Genomic DNA, 20,073 nt, shown 5'->3' on the forward strand with positions numbered 1-20,073 from the left:
GTGCTATGATGCGATGCTTTTTAATGAAGTACGAGTTCAGGATCCGGTATTTATAACTCTTGGACAATACAGTGCAAACCAACAAAGACTTAATGAGAAGTTTGAGTAAGATTTCTAATACAACATTCTCATAAAAACAGTTGAGTTTCCTTTTAGGCTTTAGGGGTTATGCCCCATGATGGTAATTAGGCCTCGTTTCTTTTTTTAAAGATGGTGCCTTAGTTCTCGATGTTCACACATGCATAAGGATGGTTTTCTGCTATCCTATATGTATAATAGTTATAGCTGACAAACAAGAATGAAGAATGAAAAGACTAATTTACCCCTAAGCTTGACGGAATAGTAAATGGAATATAACGGCAAGGGGGAAATGTCTAATTTTCAAAAGTTTAAGACCTTAATGACGATCACAATTTGTCCTTTTAAATATTTGTTACTCATACTTACTTTAGGAATAAGAAAAAAAGGTAATTGATTAACTCGTGAAACTCGAACAACCTAACCTGTAAAGACATAAATTAGCCGCATCTAATACGAGAATGACACACGGACTTTAATCTCACTATGACAGTTTTACCCATCACGTTGCGAGCAAACTACATAATATCTCAAGGGACGAGGCATCTACCTCTCTTGTAGGTACAAGGTATTCGGTCGCCATAGTGCCCATTGTGCCCATGGTGTCCTACCACCAAGCCATACCAAACCCAAGTTAGTAGAAAGCAGACTCTTCAAACTCCCCTCCTTGGGTATCCGGCTCTCTTGCTTTCCAACCAATTAGGGACCTCTCGAACTACTATAAAGTTACCGTTGAGACTAGCATGCACCATCACTAGCAGAACATAGTTGTTTGCCTAGTACGGTGTGCAACCTTCTCTTTCAATCTACTTTTCTAACTTAAGCCTCAGAGGCCTTTTGGCAACCTACTTTTTTAATAATTATAATTTTGCAAGTGTGATTTCGTCAATCTAACCTTGTTTGGAATTTGCATACACACAAACCCACCTTATAATGGCTTGTGTGTGCTGGTAAAATGATATTTTATTAAACACTAAAAATACATACGAGCAAACCAAGGCCAAAGACTACTATTAACAAACAAAAATAGACCTAAAACACTAGAAAACACAAAATTAGCCCAAAAACAGTTAGACCCAAGCTTAACACCAAACTTCCGAAACTAGAAGCATCCATAGGTTTCTACAGCTTTCTCCACCAGTCCAGTTCCAGTCCATCCGTCAGACTCCTTGTCCACTGTCGAGCATCACCTCAACAGACACCACATCCAACTTCGATTTGCTACATGAGCACAACCATAAGTTAAGGATAGCCGACAACTAAGAGAGAGAAGCCAACTATTAGTATGAAGCTCGTGGAAACCCACGAATGACACTGCCAGAACTGGCGGACAACAATGAGAAAATGGTGGTGTTGGAAACATACGGGCTGGTTGATACACTGGAACTCTACGCACAATCTCAGTAGGATTCATGGTTGAAGATCGGAGCAAGGAAGAGTAATACCCTCAAGGATAGAGGAATATAACAGATCGGAGTAGAAATTTGGGAGAAAAAGCAAAAGCAAGGAAAACAAAAGAGAAAGAAAGCAAGAAGGCAACGGCAACCGACCCTGACCGAAGCTAGGGTCGGTGCCACCGGGTTTTCTTGGGTTTGAAAGCCTCACACAAGAAGTGAGAATCATTTTCTTAGGAAAAATTAGTTTTAATAATGTCAACCTGAGCCTATTGGGTGGTCCTTTAATTAACTTCATCAATTTTCTGTTAAGTTTACAATGTAGAATGAATATATTTATCCAAAAATGAACAAAAAAAATAATAACATAATAAAAAAAAATGAAACAATCAGATTTTTTTTTTAATCTCTACTATTACAAATTAACTGAATTGTTTTTTTTAATTTCATATAAAAAATCTGATTTTTTTTTTTAAAACAAGAGTTTGGCTCCTTAAGAGCAACTCCAGCGGATGCTGGTTGCTCGGGCGACAGGGGAGGAGAAAGGGCCTGAGGGCCGGTGGGAGCAGCTCCAGCGGGGAAGGGCCCGAGTGAGGGTGGGAGCCCGAGTGAGGGTGGGAGCCCGAGCGAAGGGGGGGTGGGGAGTTGACGGGCCTATGGCCTAAGGGCTTTGCAATTTTTTATTTTTTTTGTGTCAGAGAGAGAGAGATAGGGGGTTTTTTATTATTTAAACAAACAAAAAAAACTATTATTTTAATTGCTTATTGCCAGGGGGAGGGTTCCAAGGGTGGAGATGTAAATGGCAATTACTGTTCATTAATGGTAGTTACTATTCATTTAAGGCAGTTACTGTTTAATAGGGTGGATTGAATAGTGGATTGTCAGGGGGAAGGGCTCCATGGGTGGAATTGCTCTAAGGTTAATGAGGAGTTTCTCAAAATACTTCGGGTCTATTAATAGAATTGTGCTTATAATCATAACTATTTATATTTGCAAAAATCAATTAAAATTAAGATTGTTTAGTTAATGCTTATCGTTTGGTATGCAGACGTAAGAGGACGGAACAGAATGGGACGGGAGGGGACATGACGGGACGGAACAGAGAAGGAGTAAAGATGCCCTCGGATGGAAACAAGGAGGAAGAAGAAGGAAACGGAAATGTTATAATTTTGTGTTCCATGGATATGGAATGAGTCGTTCCAGGGGGTAAAGCGGAATGAAAATTCATCCAAAATTCGTTCCGTGGAACAACGCGTTTCACCCGTTTTAGGTGCACCAAACGTGAGACGGAACGTCTCGTCCCACTCAATTCCGTCCCTTTCCACGTACCAAACGGTACTAGAGTTCTGATTATAAACATAAAGTTCTGTGAAAAAGTCATAAGGTACTCTAAAAAGGAATTCATCCTCAATTCTTGAGATGCCAAGTCTTTCCTCTTTCAAAAATTCATTTTCTTATTCTTTGATGAAATTCCTATTTTGTTTCAACTTAAACAAAAAAACTTGGCAGAGTTAATAAAATAGACTATTAGTACAACAAATCACATAATTTGAGAACGAAAAAATTATTAGAGTTCAAAAACGAAAACTGAACTCGCAGTATAATCATGCATCTTCGCTACATTTTGGCTTATTTTTTGTTTTTTTTTAACTTTTCAATCGTTACCAAACGTAACTAAGAAATTTTATATTTTCCTTCCCCTAGTAAAAAGCCCCTCCGGACACGTTTGGACTCTCTGGTCTGTTTGGCACTTTCCATCGCAAATACAACTCAGACTCGCACCCACTTTGACTAAAAGAAACACTCTTTCTCCAATCTTCACTAACCTCACTGCCATCCATTTCACAAACCCTAGATTATTTCCCTCCCCCCAAAAATCTCCATTTATCTCTCTATTACCTGATTCAGCGACGGAGTTCGAATGGCCGATCCTCTGGAGAGGCTGGGATCGGAGGCCGTAGGTAGCGAATCGAACATCAAGGACGAACTCTCCATGGAGATCGATTCTCCTTTCAAAGAAAACACCGCCACCGCCGACGACTGGAGAAAGGCGCTCAGCAAGGTCGTCCCCGCCGTCGTCGTTCTGCGGACAACCGCCTGTCGTGCTTTTGACACTGAGGCCGCTGGTGCTAGCTATGCCACCGGCTTCATCGTCGATAAGCGCCGCGGGATCATCCTCACCAATCGACATGTTGTCAAGCCTGGTACTTTTTTGTTTCTTGAACTTTCTTCTTGTTATTTGGATACTGAGGAAATGTGAGAGAAAGAAAAGGGAAAATTTCGCTTTCAAAGTTTAAGCCTTTCGAATTATAAAGTAAAGTTTTACTCTTTTAAGCTTCTAACCAACCAATGCATTGCTTGGTAATGATTGTCTAGTCGGTAATGATTGTCTAGTTGGTAACATTTAGTGCTCTTTTTTTTTTTTCAACTGAATTTGATTTAAGGATCATGAACCTTCTTTGATATTTTCCCAATCTGTTTCTTTGGTACTGTAGGACCTGTAGTTGCAGAAGCTATGTTCGTGAACCGTGAAGAAATTCCAGTATATCCTATATACAGGGATCCAGTGAGTAAATTCTTTCTTACGTTTGATTTATGATCTGCTGTAATTGCACGGTGGTTTGTAAAATCTATATTATTTTTTGCTCCATTAAACAATCTCGTACATTTCCAGTGTGATATAGTTCCTTACGCTTTGTTTTCTTACTTAACATAGTAAATGAAAAGTTGTGACTGCAGAGCAAGCAGTTTATTTTCATTATTAAGTTTTGTTGAACTTTCCTTTAAGTTCTTCAAATTGTAAGACATGGTTGCGATTTTGGGAACGTGTAAATGAGATTATCTGTTTATATGTCCTCTTACATGTTTAACTAGATTATGCGAATGCGATTATGATTGACATGTGAAGTATTTAAATTTTTTTTGGTATTTAGGAAGTGATTTTGAAAATGAAAGAACCTTCAAAATGTTATTTATAAAGCAGTTTACAAGTAGTCTGCTAGCAACAACAAAATAGCAAGAAAAGAATAAATAAAACTATTTGACTGTCCAAATGAATCTATAATTGAATTGCATGTCATACACCCTACAATTCAAGTGCATTTGAAAATTTTAGTATGATATTAAAATATTTACATGTTTTCTTGTAAAATAAGAAACTCCTAATTATTACCTCACCTAGCTATAATTAAACATGGGATTTATGTAACAGGACAATTATAGATACCTTTGTAATCAATCTGTGCTTTTGACATCTTGTGTATATCTGAAACACTGATATATGTATATGTTTTTTCAGGTCCATGATTTTGGCTTCTTTTGTTATGATCCTAGTGCAGTACAATTTCTTAGTTATGAGGAGATTCCTCTGGCCCCTGAGGTTGCTTGTGTTGGACTAGAAATCAGGGTTGTTGGTAATGATAGTGGTGAGAAGGTATTCATTTGTCAAGTTTGTGCTTTTACTTAATAGGCTCGTAATTGTATGCCTTACATTTTAGTAATTTGTTATTTACTGGATTCATTTTAATTTTTAGGTCTCAATTTTGGCTGGTACTATTGCTCGTTTGGATAGAGATGCTCCACATTACAAAAAGTATGTATCAGTTTGATTTAACATTTGCCTTATTCCTTTGTTCTTATTTTCCCTGAAAACTAGTGAAATACATACGTTGTCCTATGGATTTATATCATGGTTACGAAAGCCTACAAGCTGTCTTTATCATGTGTGTGAGAGACGCCAACCGCATGATGCTCTCACATTGCCTTTTACTGATTTCCTTTTGTTGTGTAAAAGAACAAAATAAATAAATAAAAGTCAAAAGGAAGAGCTCTTCAAGGGGCGTAACATTCTTAGGGCTGGTTTGATATTGCTGTGCTTTGAAAAAAAGCTACTTCTGCTGTGCTGTGAGAATAAACAACTATGAAATAAAGTAGCTGAGTGTTTGGTAAACTTTTTTGTAAAAGTGTTTTTGAAAAAAAAAAAAAACAGTATTATAGTGTTTAGTAAACTTTTTGTAAAACAGATGTGAAAAAAAGTCGGTTTTTCATAGCTGGGTTTTGCAGCTTTGTGTTTTTGACTTTTTTTCACCAAAACTGTGAAAAAAAGCTGAAGCTGAATGTTTACCAAACACAAAAAAGCTCCCAGCTTTTTTTGATACCCACTTTTTTCAGAATCACCTTAGTACCAAACCAGGCCTTAGTCAGCTACCTTTTTAAACAGAGCATCCATTTAACAATAGAACTTGGCGTTTTCTAGTATGTCATAGATGCACACACCATAGTGTGGACTGTGGATTGCCTGAGTCACAAAATAATGTGAAAGTAAATCATTGTGCTTAACGTATAAGAACAACTACGAAAACTTTATAAAAATATAGAAGAAGACCAACTAAAACAATCTTTGTTCTACTTCGTTAGTTTTACAGTGAACTCGTTAAAAAAAAAAGCAGTCAATAGAAACAATAAAAACCTTTTATGATACCCCCCAACCACCTCTCCAAATACTCAGTCCAATAAATTTTCAAGTGCTGATTCCTTACAAATTATAAGTACTTCTTGATATAAATCTTGATTTCACCTTATCTGCAACCTTTAATAAAATACATCTACAAGGTTACAATTGAGAAAATTGGAACTATCCCAAACTACATGGAGAAAATCATAATTGTCTCTTCTATTAATAAACTCCTCTTACAGAGGTGTGCTCGATATAAGACAACAGAGCCTAAGCTACTTTTGTTATGCTACTGACCTATGGTAGGCAGAACACTTAATGGTTTGAGCATTTGTTCTTCGGAGACTTTACAGCCAATTTTCTTTTTTTTTTTGGTTAATAATGATTGTGTTTTTGCGCAGGGATGGTTATAATGACTTCAATACATTCTACATGCAAGTAAGTAGCATATTTTCATTATTTTTGCTACCTAATAGTTTCATGCAAGCTTCCTCCACTGGAGTAGGTTTTGGGTTTAGAATTTTGTGACTATTTTCATTATTGTGCCTTAAGAGTACTTCTGTTGTAAAAAATGCTTCTGTGAGGGACATATGTTAAGCGCCTTCTGTGCTGTAAACATTGAACTGTTGGATATATTTCAATGCTTGATATACTGAAGTGTTTGTATTATATCCAACCTTAAAGTGGTTGGCACTTATAGACGCTTAAATGTGTCACTTATATGAGCATTTCTGTTTCTTTTGTAGGGTAGTTTTTGGGCTATACTTGGGCCGTATTGTACTGCTTAATTGGTTATTGGGTGAGGATGAAGGTATAAAATACAGAAAAGGGAAGGAGATTCCTTTAATGAAAATGTAATTAGAACAAATAATTTGATCAACAAGAGAAGCAGACTGACGTATAGAAGACAAAATTTCTTGCTTTAAAATACATTGATGTTTTATATATGGCTGGAGGCTGGTTCTGACTGCTGAGAGTTGTCCACATGGCATAAATATTTTTCTCTCCCACTTTTGGTACCTGAACTTTGACCCATTTATCAATTCAGTGCGTGAAGATTAATTTGTCCCATTTAGTGGTTATCTAACTTTTTGGTTTCTAACAAGTACCAGGTCAAACTTTAAATAGGAATGGTTAACATATCTCAGTGGTAATATGTACTGTCCTCCTTATTATAATCAAGGGCACATTTGATGAAAAATAAGTACCAATGACCAAATTTCATTGTACGGAAGTTTGATTTGATACTTGTTGGATGCAAAAACTTAACTTTAGGATTATAACTTTTGTTCAAGACTCAGCCTTGAATTGAGGCCTATAGGTTATAGATTCTATTATAAAATAAAAGGAAATAGGGAACAAAATCTGAGTGGTGAGCATTTTGTCTTTATAATTGCCCTTTGCCCTCCTCACTCTTGTTGGCCGTGTTTGCACTAAGAAAATACATTCAATTTGTAAACAAGACTTTCATGAAAATACTCGTTCTTAGAAAAAATCATAGGTGCAAAGTTTGTTTACCTATTGTAATGGTCTTAATGATTTACACTGTGTTACTGATATATCTATATACATTCCATTCATGACATACATGTACCTTTAGAATCTGGGAGAGTTGAGATGCGAATATGGCGTTGCTTTGGCATTGGATTTACGAATCAGTATTTAACTATTTTGCATATGGGATAATATATGTTTGCAGTCCCTTACGACATGACTGTCTTTGTTAATTATGTTATTGAATGACTTGGCATTGTTGGTTGATACTTGATAGCAGTGCTTCTTTTGCTGATATAGTAGCTTTAGCCTAAATTTTCACAGTTATATTTATTAGTTGTTTTTGTTATAGGCTGCATCTGGTACTAAAGGTGGTTCCAGTGGATCTCCTGTGATTGATTGGCTAGGCAGGGCGGTGGCCTTGAATGCTGGTAGCAAGTCATCAAGTGCTTCAGCTTTTTTCTTACCATTAGAACGAGTAAGTGCATTTTATGTATCTTCTGTATCTTTATTAATTATGAATGGGGATTTAATATTTAATATTCCACAATTATGATTTATGACATAGACTTATTCAAACGGCAGGTTGTGAGGGCATTGAACTATCTCCAGAAAGGCAGAGATTCATTTGTCAATAAATGGGAGGCAGTCTCTATACCTCGTGGTACGCTTCAGGTTTGTGTTTGAATTATCCTTAAAGGGAATCACTTCAATTAAACCATTTCCCAATTCTTTTAACTTCATGTTCAGAAGGGTACTGCTATTTTGGTGGGCAGTTGACCCAGTTTCCCCCAGTGTTATTTTACCGTTGAGGTTGAAATTGGTTGCAATTGCAATGGATCATGGTGTTTTTTACAACTTAAAATTTACGCATATATGTTTATTTGAAATATTGAATACATTTTTGGGTTGAGGGTAGGAGAAATAAAACCATAATATAAAAGAAATTCTTAATTTTTGGACCTGATTGATTTTATTCTTGGAAACAATACGAAGATTTCATGGTGTTCAGAGTTGTACGATGTTTGAGTAATTATTATTGTGACACAGCGTGTATAATTTATAATGCAGGTGACATTTGTCCATAAAGGGTTTGATGAGACACGCCGGCTTGGTCTTCAAAGTGAAACAGAGCAGGTCCTTTTTGTTTTGTTTTATTTTTCGTTTCTGTCTTATTTCCCCATACTTCATTATTTGCATGAAAAGTAGGGTGCCTCAAGTAACCTGTGCTTTTGATTTGTTCAGTTAGTTCGTCGTGCATCTCCCGAAGGTGAAACTGGGATGCTGGTTGTTGACTCTGTGGTGAGTATTCTTGCATACTTTGAAATTGTGTAAGTTTTTCTTTTTCTTGGTCATCTAATTCTTACTTCTAGGATTCTTATGAGGCTGGACTTGTTTCAGGTTCCAGGTGGTCCGGCGTACAAGTGTTTGGAGCCAGGTGATGTTCTTGTTTGCATGAATGGGAAAGTAAGTTACACTTTTCGTCTCATTTAATTTTGTTTTTATTGAAAAGACTTTGATGACATGCAAATTCATTGCTTTATTTGATATTGTTGTTTTATAAATATGACCACTATTTTGTTTGCAAATGTCTGGATCAAATTATAAGGTTTACTTCTCTCACTGGCCACCATCTATAAGGTCATCAACCGGATCAAATTATAATCTTTATCCAATCTTGTTGTTGAGTTTTGTGATGCCATTAACTTGATATTAACTATGTATTATGATTAACTTGATATTAAGTATGTATTATGCAGGGTAGCTACAGTAACTCATTATGAATGGTTTTCTACTTTCGCAAACGCATCTTCTAGATTGGATAAATAATCAATGATCATTTTTTATGGTACATATTGTTTATTTTAGATGACATATGTTAGAATTCAACTCTTTATCTATTATCTCTTATATATATAAAGGGAGAAAAAAAAAGCTGTGAAGCTTTCATAATCTCAAAATTGCCCTTCTTCCATTAGGATTTCAAAGAAAAAACAATTTCACAAAAAATAAAAAAACCACCCACATAAACTATAATAACTAAATTAAGTAAATTTGAAGGAAAAAAAAAAACAGAAAGACAAAACAATAAAAAGGTCGTACCCAGTGCACAAGGCTCTCGCTTTACGCAAGGTCTGGGAGAGGTGAATGTCGGCTAGCCTTACCCCCATTTATGGAGAGGCTGCTCCCAAGTCTCGAACCCGAGACCTACCGCTCATGGGCGAAGGCACTTGCCATCGCACCAAGTGCGACCTCTTCAGAAAGACAAAACAATAAATAATATATTATCAGACAAAAATAAATAGTACACTTGTGGCAATAGGTAGTTTGTCTATAAATGCTATTCCAAAGTAATTACTTTTAGGCTCCATTTGATCGTGGGAAAGGAAACCTCAAATGTTTTTCATGCAAGCAAGACGGTAGCTACTCAATTGAATCTAACGTATTGGATTGCTGTGCAGGTAATTACCCAATTCCTAAAATTGGAGACTTTACTTGATGACAGTGTCAATCAAAAGATTGAATTACAGATTGAAAGGGGTGGCACACAGTTAACTGTTAACTTGACGGTGAGAGTTTTTCTTGTTTGGTATTTATGTTTTGCTACGGAAAAGTCTCGTATGTATGTCTGGAAAATTTAGTGCAGTGGCAATCAACTGGTTCACTGCTTAATCGAGGCACTGCAAGCTTTACTCTTATCTTTTTACTTTTATTTTTAACATTAGTTTTTATCCAATGTTGGCGCCCTTCTGGAAGATTAAGAAAAGTTCATGCAATATTATGAATCAAGAATGTTTGAACTTGTTGCTTGTAATTTATGTCTTTTCTTGACTGTATAATGCTCTACTTGTTTTTACATGGGATTATGAATTTGTTTTTGAATAATATTTTAAGAAAAGGAGAAAGAAAATGAGAGATGATCATCGAACCAGAAATTAAAGGAACTGCCACCACACTTTCAAACAATGTTTTCACTGATTTTTCCTATTCTTTGTTTAGTTCTTGGAAGCACAAATTGTTTTCCTTATAAATGAGAAGATGAGACTTCATTTCTTAGGAGAAACCAAATGTTGCAGAAGATATGTGCACACACTAACATGTCATCTTTGTCTCTCTTTTTATGCATTGGCCAATTGAAGGCAGCTGGTAGAGATAATTTAAGTGCTTAGGTGGATCTGGCTTTACCTTATTTAATATTCTATTTAACGTCCGTGGTATGTTTAGAAGATGCATCAGTGAATGTAAATGTTTCAGTGCACATGATTTTAAGCTGCAGTGTTTTTCTATTTCACTTCGTGTTTCTGAGAATGCTTCAGTGTATATATGTGTCTGTGCAGTGTATATATGTGTCTGTGTACCTAAGGTTCCTCGTAATATGAATGGTATGTGTGTGCACTTGTGTTTTGTTTTGTTTTTTTTTTTTTCAACAATTCCTGTCCATGATATTTGAACAGTTAGGACACCATTAGCAAATGGTATCTGTATGTGTGGGTAATTTAACTAGGAGTTGGGACTTATGGAACCTCAGTATCTTTAATGGACTGAAAACAGGGTAGAGAAAAGGATAGGGGAGGAAAAACAATAACAGTGAATTTATTGAAATGGTTGAACCACACATTTGAGGTTTAAGTAATCACCTGTTAGGGATGCTCTGATTGCCCTTTAGACATGGCTAGGTTAGAGGTGTTTTCTCTGATAATATTTTATGTCCCAAGTCAACTTTCACTGTGTTAGCCTTTGTCTGAAAATATTTATATAGTTACTTTGCTTGCATTAATATCAGCTTGGTAAATTGAATCTTTTGTTTTTCGTTCTGAAATTGTCCCTGCCCATTCCTCATTATGCATCGTGATGAAAGAGAGACTAATGCCTTTATCACGATGAATAATTAAGATATTTCTTCACTGGGCTAGGTATGAACTTATTGAGGTCTTTACCCCATAATTTATTCAACTGTGTTATATACCTGGATGCAGTTTGGTGGTATTCCTTTAGTTATCCATGTTGTATACCTGGTTTCAGTTTGGTGGTATTCCTTTAGTTTGTAGCATTGTTTCATTAAGGTGCCATCGGTAAATTTGTTATCCTATTTATTTCAGGTGCAAGATTTACACTCAATAACCCCTAATTACTTCTTGGAAGTAAGTGGTGGAGTGATACAACCTCTCTCGTACCAACAGGTTGGTTGATTTTGCCGTTTGTACTTAGTATTCGAGAGTGATCTTACAAGTTGTTGCTGGGCTATTGTCCTCATATAGAAGTCTGCATTTGCTTGAACTGCATTTTTTATCCTAATTTTGGCATGCTTTTAACCAAGTCAAGTGCATTTCTTTTGCATATTGCATGTGTAGCTTGTCGTATACCTCTCTCTCTCTCTCTCTCTTTCTCCCTCTCTCTCTATATATATATATTCTATTTTGAGAGCTTTATGCACCCCTTTTTGGAATTATGTTGACCCCGCCTATTGAAATAATGTTTCCTTGTTGTCCATTTATCATGGCTTTGGCTTATTATCTTGATTTGTCTGATTTGTATTCTGTTTGAACCTTTCACTTTATGTTATGACATTGCTTTTCATACAGGCTAGAAATTTTCGTTTCCCTTGTGGCCTTGTATATGTAACAGAACCAGGGTACGTTCTCTTGATCTTGTGCAATATGTTTTGCTTCCTGTTATTACTCAAATAAAAGAACTATGGCCTACGGGATGATGGTGTCAGCTTTTTCTTTCTTTTCAATTTTTTTTTTTTGAGAAAAAAAGATAACAATTTATTAAAACAATAACATGAATTGCAAAATATGGAGAAGAAATCCACCATCTAGCAAAACTAGCTATAAGACCTTTCAAGTAGATCTATATGTTGTTGTTGTTTTTTTTTTTTTTTTTTTTTGAGAAAAAAAGATGACAATTTATTAAAACAATAACATGAATTACAAAATATGGATAAGAAATCCACCATTGCTCTTAGTTTTGATTTAAGAGTGTTTTAATTCAGATATTTATTGAAGGGTGAATTTGAAAAGTATTATAGGTCATGGGTCTCTCTCTTTATAGGTCTCATTTCGTTTTTGAACCACACCTATTGACAAAATTGATCTGCGTTTTTTTTTGAGTAACAATTATTTAATTTGTTACAGATATATGCTCCTTAGAGCTGGAGTTCCTCGCCATGCTATCATTAAGAAGTTTGCTGGTGAGGAAATATCACAACTTGAGGATCTAATCTCAGTTCTATGCAAGCTATCTCGAGGTGCTCGAGTGCCATTAGAGTATATAAGCTACATGGATCGTCATCGAAGGAAGGTAATACTTTGATTTAGTTATACTGTATTCCACCAATTATTGGCATGAAAATAGTTGTATATGCTGGTTTGGTCAATTCATCTTTAAGATTGCACAAAGGAATAAGAAATAAACTTCTGATTTTGGAACCAAAGGGTCCCACCAGTTGGCTTTTCTAATGAAACCCAGCAAATGGTTGTAATGAACTGCCCCATTAGATTCATTAGAGAAATTAGCTAAGTGAACTGTTTTTAACTTTTCTTAGTTGGTTCTCATCTGTTGATTGTTGTGGTGGCTGCAGTCAGTCCTGGTCACGGTTGATCGCCATGAATGGTATGCGCCTCCACAGATATACACTCGTGATGATTGTACTGGTCTTTGGACTGCTAAGCCTGTGTTTCAACATGATGGTAATCTACAATCATCTGGTGTCAATGAACTCGGAGGTACAGGAAGCCAAGCAGTTCCACTAAGTAGCGAAGTCACTTCCATGGTAGACATGCAGCATAATAGCCACGATCAATTGACTGATGGTGTCACCAGTATGGAAACCAGTTATGAGCATGTATCTGAAGGAGCACATTGTAGGGATGAACTGGATGTTGAAACAAAGAAAAGGCGAGTGAAGGAGGGTTTTCCTTCTGATGGAAATGTTGTTGCTGACTGTTCTTTTCCTGAAGCAAATGACAGTAAGCTGGATGATCCAAATACTATGGAGAATGCTGTTCTGAGAGACTTTGAAGGTGCAAATGTAGCAACTGCTAATGCTTCATTAGCTGAACGTGTTATAGAGCCGACTCTTGTTATGCTTGAGGTAACTATCTCAAAGACATATTAAGTTCTGTATGTGTTTCTCGACAGTCTCTTTCCTAACACTAAAATCTTTGTTAGAAAGGAAACTGTCATTATTCTTTGAATTGGCAGTATGTTCTCTCTCTCTCTCTCACATGCACACACGTGCCCACATGCTTTCACACTCACACGAAATCTCACTTGGTCAGAATTTTTTTAAAGGAAAAACCCAACACTAGGTGGTTTGCAGCCTATGACTACAAATTCTTCTTGTGCCATTTTATTGTGATACTGTCAGGATAGGTATGCTGTTTTTGTTTGCTACCAGCTGGTTTTGTGGATTTCTTTATTTATTTCTAGTGGATAGCTTGTTTACTGTGCTTGTACTTGGGGATTTTTGTTGTCTCAGTTAGTAGTGTCACTCTGTCAGTATATTTACAGTCATGGATGTTTTGTTAAGTATTTTATATTGATGGTTTAAATTTTGTATCACCAAAAAATTCTTGCTACAGATTTGTATGACATTTTTGTGAATCTTAAGAAGATGCTCTCATATGATTACAGGTTCATGTGCCACCTTCATGTATGCTTGATGGTGTACATTCACAACATTTTTTCGGGACTGGTGTCATCATCTATCATTCTGATAACATGGGATTGGTTGCTGTTGACAAGAACACAGTTGCAATAGCTGCATCTGATGTGATGCTTTCATTTGCTGCTTTTCCAATTGAAATTCCTGGCGAGGTAGTTCTATAGAATGTGAACAGATGTAAATAATGATGACTTTGAAATTACCTAAACTGCCTATTTTAAATTTCAGGTGGTTTTTCTCCACCCTGTTCACAATTATGCTCTCATTTCATATGATCCCTTGGCCCTGGGAGCTGTTGGTTCCTCTGCTGTTCGTGCTGCTGAACTACTGCCTGGTAGGGCTGGCTTTTCACCTTATTTCTCTAATTTTACCTTTCAGTTTATGTGCATAGTGTGTATGTGTGTATTAGTACTATACAATGATATTATTGCTCTATTTTATTAAAATGATTTATTACTTGTTTATTTCTAATCCATTTTCCAGGATTAGGTTTGTAAATTTGATATTGCATGTACTTAAACAAAAGGTACTGATTAAGGATATTAGTTAAATGTTTTTTTTAAAAAAATTTTGGACACTTATAATTATACAAGTCAAACTTGAACTCAATTCTTTTAAAGCATTTGTTAAAGCACTTTGATTTGACTTTTTGTTTGTGTGTCTCAGCTTGTTTATTTGTTGTCAAGGTACTATCCTATTGTTAAGATATGATAGAAATAGTTGGCTTAAGTACTAACAGAATCAGTTTTTGAAAACAGTGGTCGAGCAACAAAAAACTTAGCATGTTATTATAAAGGGATGATAATGGTTGATGGAGTCTCAGTCAGTTGAAACCTTGGTAGTTTGAGTAATTTCTAGATATCTAGAATTTTGACTACATATAATGAAATATCTTTAATATTTGAAACTTTGATAGTTTGAGTAATTTCTTTTGTCGTAGAATTTTTGTGGTATGAAGAGGGGTGCAGTTTTGGGAAGATGTGCCATGATGGCAATTTTTTGGATATTATGGGTAGAGCGCAACAGGAGGGTTTTTTTAGATGTCAGTGGAGGAGCTGGATCATTTATGCTGGATTAGGGTTTATTTTTGGGCTTCTTTGTAGGATCTACTGCTTCAAAGTTAGAAAATTGTTTTGTTTTTGTTTTTTTTTCCTGTTATTTTCTCAGGTTGGAAAGTAGTAGTTTGGTCATTTTTAGGCTTCTCTGGTTTTGTTGTATTATACTTAGTTTACAGCTTAGCTCCTGTAAAATTTTCTATTCAGTTGCGGACTCCTCCACTATTGTGGTACTTTTGTTTCTTAATTACCTTTCTTTTTCCTATGAAAAGAAAACAATTTTGTGGTTTGTCTCTTTTGCATCTCTTGTTGGGATCTACTCCATTGTCTTTGAACAAATTTACTGATAAAATTATTCTCTGAGACAGAGCCTGCATTGCGTAGGGGGGATTCTGTGTATCTTGTGGGGTTAAGTAGAAGCCTACAAGCAACATCTAGAAAGTCAATTGTAACTAACCCATGTGCTGCATTAAATATTGGATCTGCTGATTGTCCACGGTACAGGGCAACCAATATGGAGGTCATTGAGCTTGATACTGGTAACTGAAATTCTTATTGCTTAAACTAGAACTTGATTTTGCTGTGCTGATTTTGATTCACTTTTTGTTTTTAATGCTGCGCTCTGTTCAGATTTTGGCAGTACATTTTCTGGTGTACTAACCGATGAGTATGGAAGGGTTCAAGCCATCTGGGGTAGCTTTTCAACTCAGGTTTCCATCTTTTCCCTCAGCAAAAGGAAAAGAAAAAGCAAAATAAAAAAATTCAGGTATTTACTTTAACATCGGTTAATTTTATTTTCATTGGTGATTTGTATTTGCAGCTAAAATTTGGTGGCAGTAGCTCCGAAGATCATCAGTTTGTTAGAGGTCTCCCTATTTATTCAATCAGTCAAGTCCTAGAAAAAATTATTTCTGGTGCTCAAGGCCCTCCTCTTCTCATAAATCGTGTCAAAAGGCCAATGCCTCTTGTGAGAATTTTAGAGGTTGAACTATATCCTACATTGCTTTCAAAAGCCCGAAGCTTTGGACTGAGTGATGATTGGGTCCAAGTACGTCTTCTTCCTGATAGTAAATATTTCTTCCAACTATGTCTTGTATCTTTCTTTCATGTCAACCTTGAAAGAATTGGATGTTTTTGGTATGACGTTGCGTATAGATAATTAGTAATCCCTCATGGTCTATATAATTATAAAGAAACACTAAGGTTGAAGTTGGAGGAAAAACCCCAACTATAAATTTATAATGTTTGTATGACACAATTAGTGATGCGAAATCTGTTTGAAATTTTGTATCACAATAAAATCAAAGTAAGAAGCCTCTGTTTTAACCCTTATTTCTTAAGAGAGCATCATATAAATAATAAAATTCTGGAGATCACACTACCACTTAACAAAATCTTCTCTTGATGATGTCCCTACTTCTGCCAACATGAAGCCTAACTGGATAGTTGCGGCCAACCAAGGTGTTAGGCCTTTTATTGCAACCCAGGTTAGGGGAGTTTGAACTGAACTGAAACCCGACATTGATTTAATCATTGTCCTGTCTCTTGTCATCTTGGCCTAGTTGATTGTGAGAAAAACTGGATTGGTTTTATTAAGCTTTCCCACTGTTATTTGGTGTACTTGGATGGAGAGGAGAGTTCAGATCCTTTTCGGGTTCGAATGTTCAATGTTAAAATTCCACCCTTACCTCTTGTTCCTCTTTTAGGAGTTATGTTTTATGTTTCTGGGCTGTGCCTCAATGACACTTAATTTAGGGTGGTGCTATCCACACATCCCTTTTTACCTCCCGCACACCCCTGTTAGTTTTTGTCATTTAATCTTCTTCAATTCCTTTGACCTGACAGCCGGAAATTGAGAGGAGTGTGGGAAGGTAGAAAGAGATGTGCATAGCACCACCCTTAATTTATTTTGAATAAACTAGAGAAACTGCAAGGGCTAAATATAACTGTCCCTTATTCTCCACATGGGGTAGCAGTGTACCGGTTTTGACTATTATTCTGAACCTCTTTTTGGCCTTTTGATATCCTTTACTCTCTTGGTTTTACTGTTAAACTCAGAAGCCTTGTTTCTGATCCTTGATCTCGATTGTGCATTTTTTTGGTTATTGATTTTGGAGTTGGATCCCCAAACTGATATATATGTGTGTGTGTGGAAAATTACCATGACATTGTGATTATTGTTCTTGTTTTAGGCTCTTGTTAAGAAAGATCCGATTAGACGACAAGTTTTACGTGTCAAAGGATGTTTAGCTGGATCTAAAGCCGAAAATCTGTTAGAACAAGGAGACATGGTTTTGGCGATCAATAAGGAGCCAGTTACATGTTTCTCCGATGTCGAAAATGTCTGCCAAGCACTAGATAAAAGTGAAAACAACAATGGCCAGCTTGACATGACCATTTTTCGCCAGGTAAAGAGAATTTGTGTTTGTTAGATTCCATTTCCAGTCATTGCAAAATCTTTAATCTTTGAGTTAGGAAAGTGATAGTATTTGTCTTGGTATGGCTGTTTCCTTGGATTATTACTGTAAGGACTTTTTAATTTTGTTTTAATGCTGGATTTAGGGGCAAGGTCTTTTAAATTACTCTCCTCTAAAGTCTCGTCTCTATTGTTGTCCAGGGGCGCGAAATCAATCTTCTTGTGGGAACGGATGTTAGGGATGGAAGTGGTTCTACTCGTGTAATAAATTGGTGTGGATGTATCGTTCAGGATCCTCATCCAGCAGTGCGTGCTCTTGGGTTTCTTCCAGATGAAGGTCATGGTGTATATGTCGCGAGGTACGAATTCCTCCTTGTGAAATTTGAATGCTTGATTTGGGTGAAAGGTGACTACATAGTTCACTCTATTTTGACAGCAAAAATATTTTTCTGAGTACAGTAGGGTTTTTAAGTTAGTATGTATCTATGAACCCCAGCAATTCTACAGGTGTCAAACTGGTGTACAATGCCTGGTGGACAGACACTCCTTTGATACTAATTTTACAGTTTCCACATGTCAAAAGAAAGTTCATTCGTCATCAAGGACTCACATGTGTCAGCATTTGTGTTGACTAGTGTCACGCATATTGCAAACTGGTGTGTGTGTGATTCACATTGCACATATTTTCATTCGGAGGAATGAATCTTATTGTAATGCAATAGATGCAGTGGGAGTGTGGGATTAGGAGAGTACATGTGATAAGAGACTCTTGTTGGCGGGTGGAATATATCATTTTTTGAAAATTAGCCCATAGTGGCATTTTGCTTAATATATGTACACAAATAAATAACTTAGTTGCTTTTTTTGTTTTCATAGTTGTGGAAAACAGTGCATAGTTTCCACTTTGTCTCTTAATAATTACTTGCACCTTTTGTTTTATAAACTTTTCAGTGATATGACCTTCCATGTCCATACTGTTCGATTCTCTTAATATGCTGACGACTTGCCAAATTTATCAGGTGGTGTCATGGTAGTCCAGTGCATAGATATGGTCTATATGCTCTTCAGTGGATTGTTGAAGTTAATGGAAAAAAGACTCCTGATTTAGATTCTTTCGTGAATGTAACAAAGGTACGTACACTTGACTTCATATTTTATACGTGTTCGTGCGATGCATTGCTGAGATTTGCGCGATATATAGCTCGTGATAGCTTTTTTGTTTCCCCTTTGGTGTTTTTCGTATTATATAAATTGAGCTGCTTATGAAATCTTTGCTTTCGTATATTTTCTAATTTTTGTAATCTTGCTTTAAAATGTGATCAGGAATTGGAACACGGACAGTTTGTTCGTGTGAGGACAGTCCATCTAAATGGGAAGCCAAGAGTTCTAACATTGAAACAGGACTTGCACTACTGGCCCACATGGGAGTTGAGATTTGATCCTGATTCTGCCATCTGGCGTCGAAAGACGATAAAGGCGCTAGATTATACCAGTATATAAACGAAGTACGTTCATCTCGCAAGGCCTCCGAAGCAGGCGGTAAACGCTTTAGAAACACCGAAGCCCCTCGAGACAAGTTGGGGCTTCGACCCATCATACATGGGAGTAATATTCAGGTTGGCAGCTATCTGCATTGTGCATTGAATCATTATTATCAGGGGTTCATTATATTATATGTTATATTCTGGAACCATATTATCTGTAGGTGCAATGGGAATTGTTATAGAAAAGTTTGAGGTATGGTCGTTTGGATTAAGTTGTATCCCATCAATTAACAAAATGTGGAATTGTTAGATGAAGAAAATAAAAAAAAAAATAAACACAAAAAAGTTGATATTTTAATTTATTGTAGAAATGTGTTATGGTTATTTAGTTAATTTATGAATGTATTTTCAGCTTCTTTTATGATACTAATGTCCTCTGGTGACCAACCACATACAAGACAACTATGATGTTTCAGATTAAAGTAGTAGCTTGTATTATTTCAACTTTGGAGTTCTTTTTCGACATGTATATGTTTTTTTGTTTTTTTGTTAAATGATAGATTTTGTTAGATTAAATATTTGATTAGCTATTGAGGGGTTTGAACTCACACCTTGTCATGCAAGGGTTCACCTTTCCACCGCTGTGGTAAAAGGTCACTTAATCAACATGGATACGTATTGAGCATTTATGTTTTGGTGTCTAAACTCATTATTTTTAATTAAAAAAATCAAATTTTCTTTAAACTCAAGTTTACAACCGAAATTAGTATCACAAATTCAATTAAATATGTAAATTTATCCTTAAACTGAATTAAAAATAAGAAACCAAAAACCAGCAACGTTGCTGACCACCACCTATACAACATATGCATGTATTCCCAAATGCAAAAATGACAAATGGGTTTTCTTTCTTTCTTTATTGTGTTAAATACACGAAGGTGAAGAAATTGTAAAACTAACAAAGATCATATCAGCAAGTATCTGACAAGATCATGCATTCCAAAATACACAAGACGATTATTTTGTGCT

At 36.0% G+C, this 20,073-nt stretch overlaps 1 protein-coding gene across 2 annotated transcripts; it reads left to right on the forward strand.

Moving 5' to 3' along the window:
• Positions 1 to 3,216: 3,216 nt before the first annotated feature.
• On the forward strand, positions 3,217 to 19,402 carry LOC126611468 (protease Do-like 7). Of its 2 annotated transcripts, XM_050279758.1 has the most exons (24): positions 3,217 to 3,676; positions 3,968 to 4,038; positions 4,771 to 4,905; positions 5,006 to 5,064; positions 6,327 to 6,363; positions 7,772 to 7,897; positions 8,005 to 8,094; positions 8,491 to 8,556; positions 8,665 to 8,721; positions 8,821 to 8,886; positions 9,882 to 9,989; positions 11,520 to 11,600; positions 12,003 to 12,052; positions 12,558 to 12,723; positions 13,004 to 13,516; positions 14,059 to 14,241; positions 14,318 to 14,423; positions 15,513 to 15,683; positions 15,775 to 15,854; positions 15,965 to 16,192; positions 17,337 to 17,552; positions 17,762 to 17,919; positions 18,580 to 18,691; positions 18,884 to 19,402. In XM_050279758.1, exons 1-24 carry the CDS (start codon positions 3,394 to 3,396, stop codon positions 19,058 to 19,060), a joined length of 3,339 nt encoding a protein of 1,112 aa, XP_050135715.1. In that variant the 5' UTR covers positions 3,217 to 3,393; the 3' UTR covers positions 19,061 to 19,402. The 2 variants fall into 2 exon arrangements, with proteins under 2 accessions (XP_050135715.1, XP_050135716.1); XM_050279759.1 differs by lacking the exons at positions 3,217 to 3,676; positions 3,968 to 4,038; positions 4,771 to 4,905; positions 5,006 to 5,064; positions 6,327 to 6,363 and adding an exon at positions 6,716 to 6,736.
• The last annotated feature ends 671 nt before the right edge of the window (positions 19,403 to 20,073 follow it).

This window comes from Malus sylvestris, chromosome 17 (assembly GCF_916048215.2).
Source record: "Malus sylvestris chromosome 17, drMalSylv7.2, whole genome shotgun sequence".
In the NCBI taxonomy this organism is placed as follows: domain Eukaryota; kingdom Viridiplantae; phylum Streptophyta; class Magnoliopsida; order Rosales; family Rosaceae; genus Malus; species Malus sylvestris.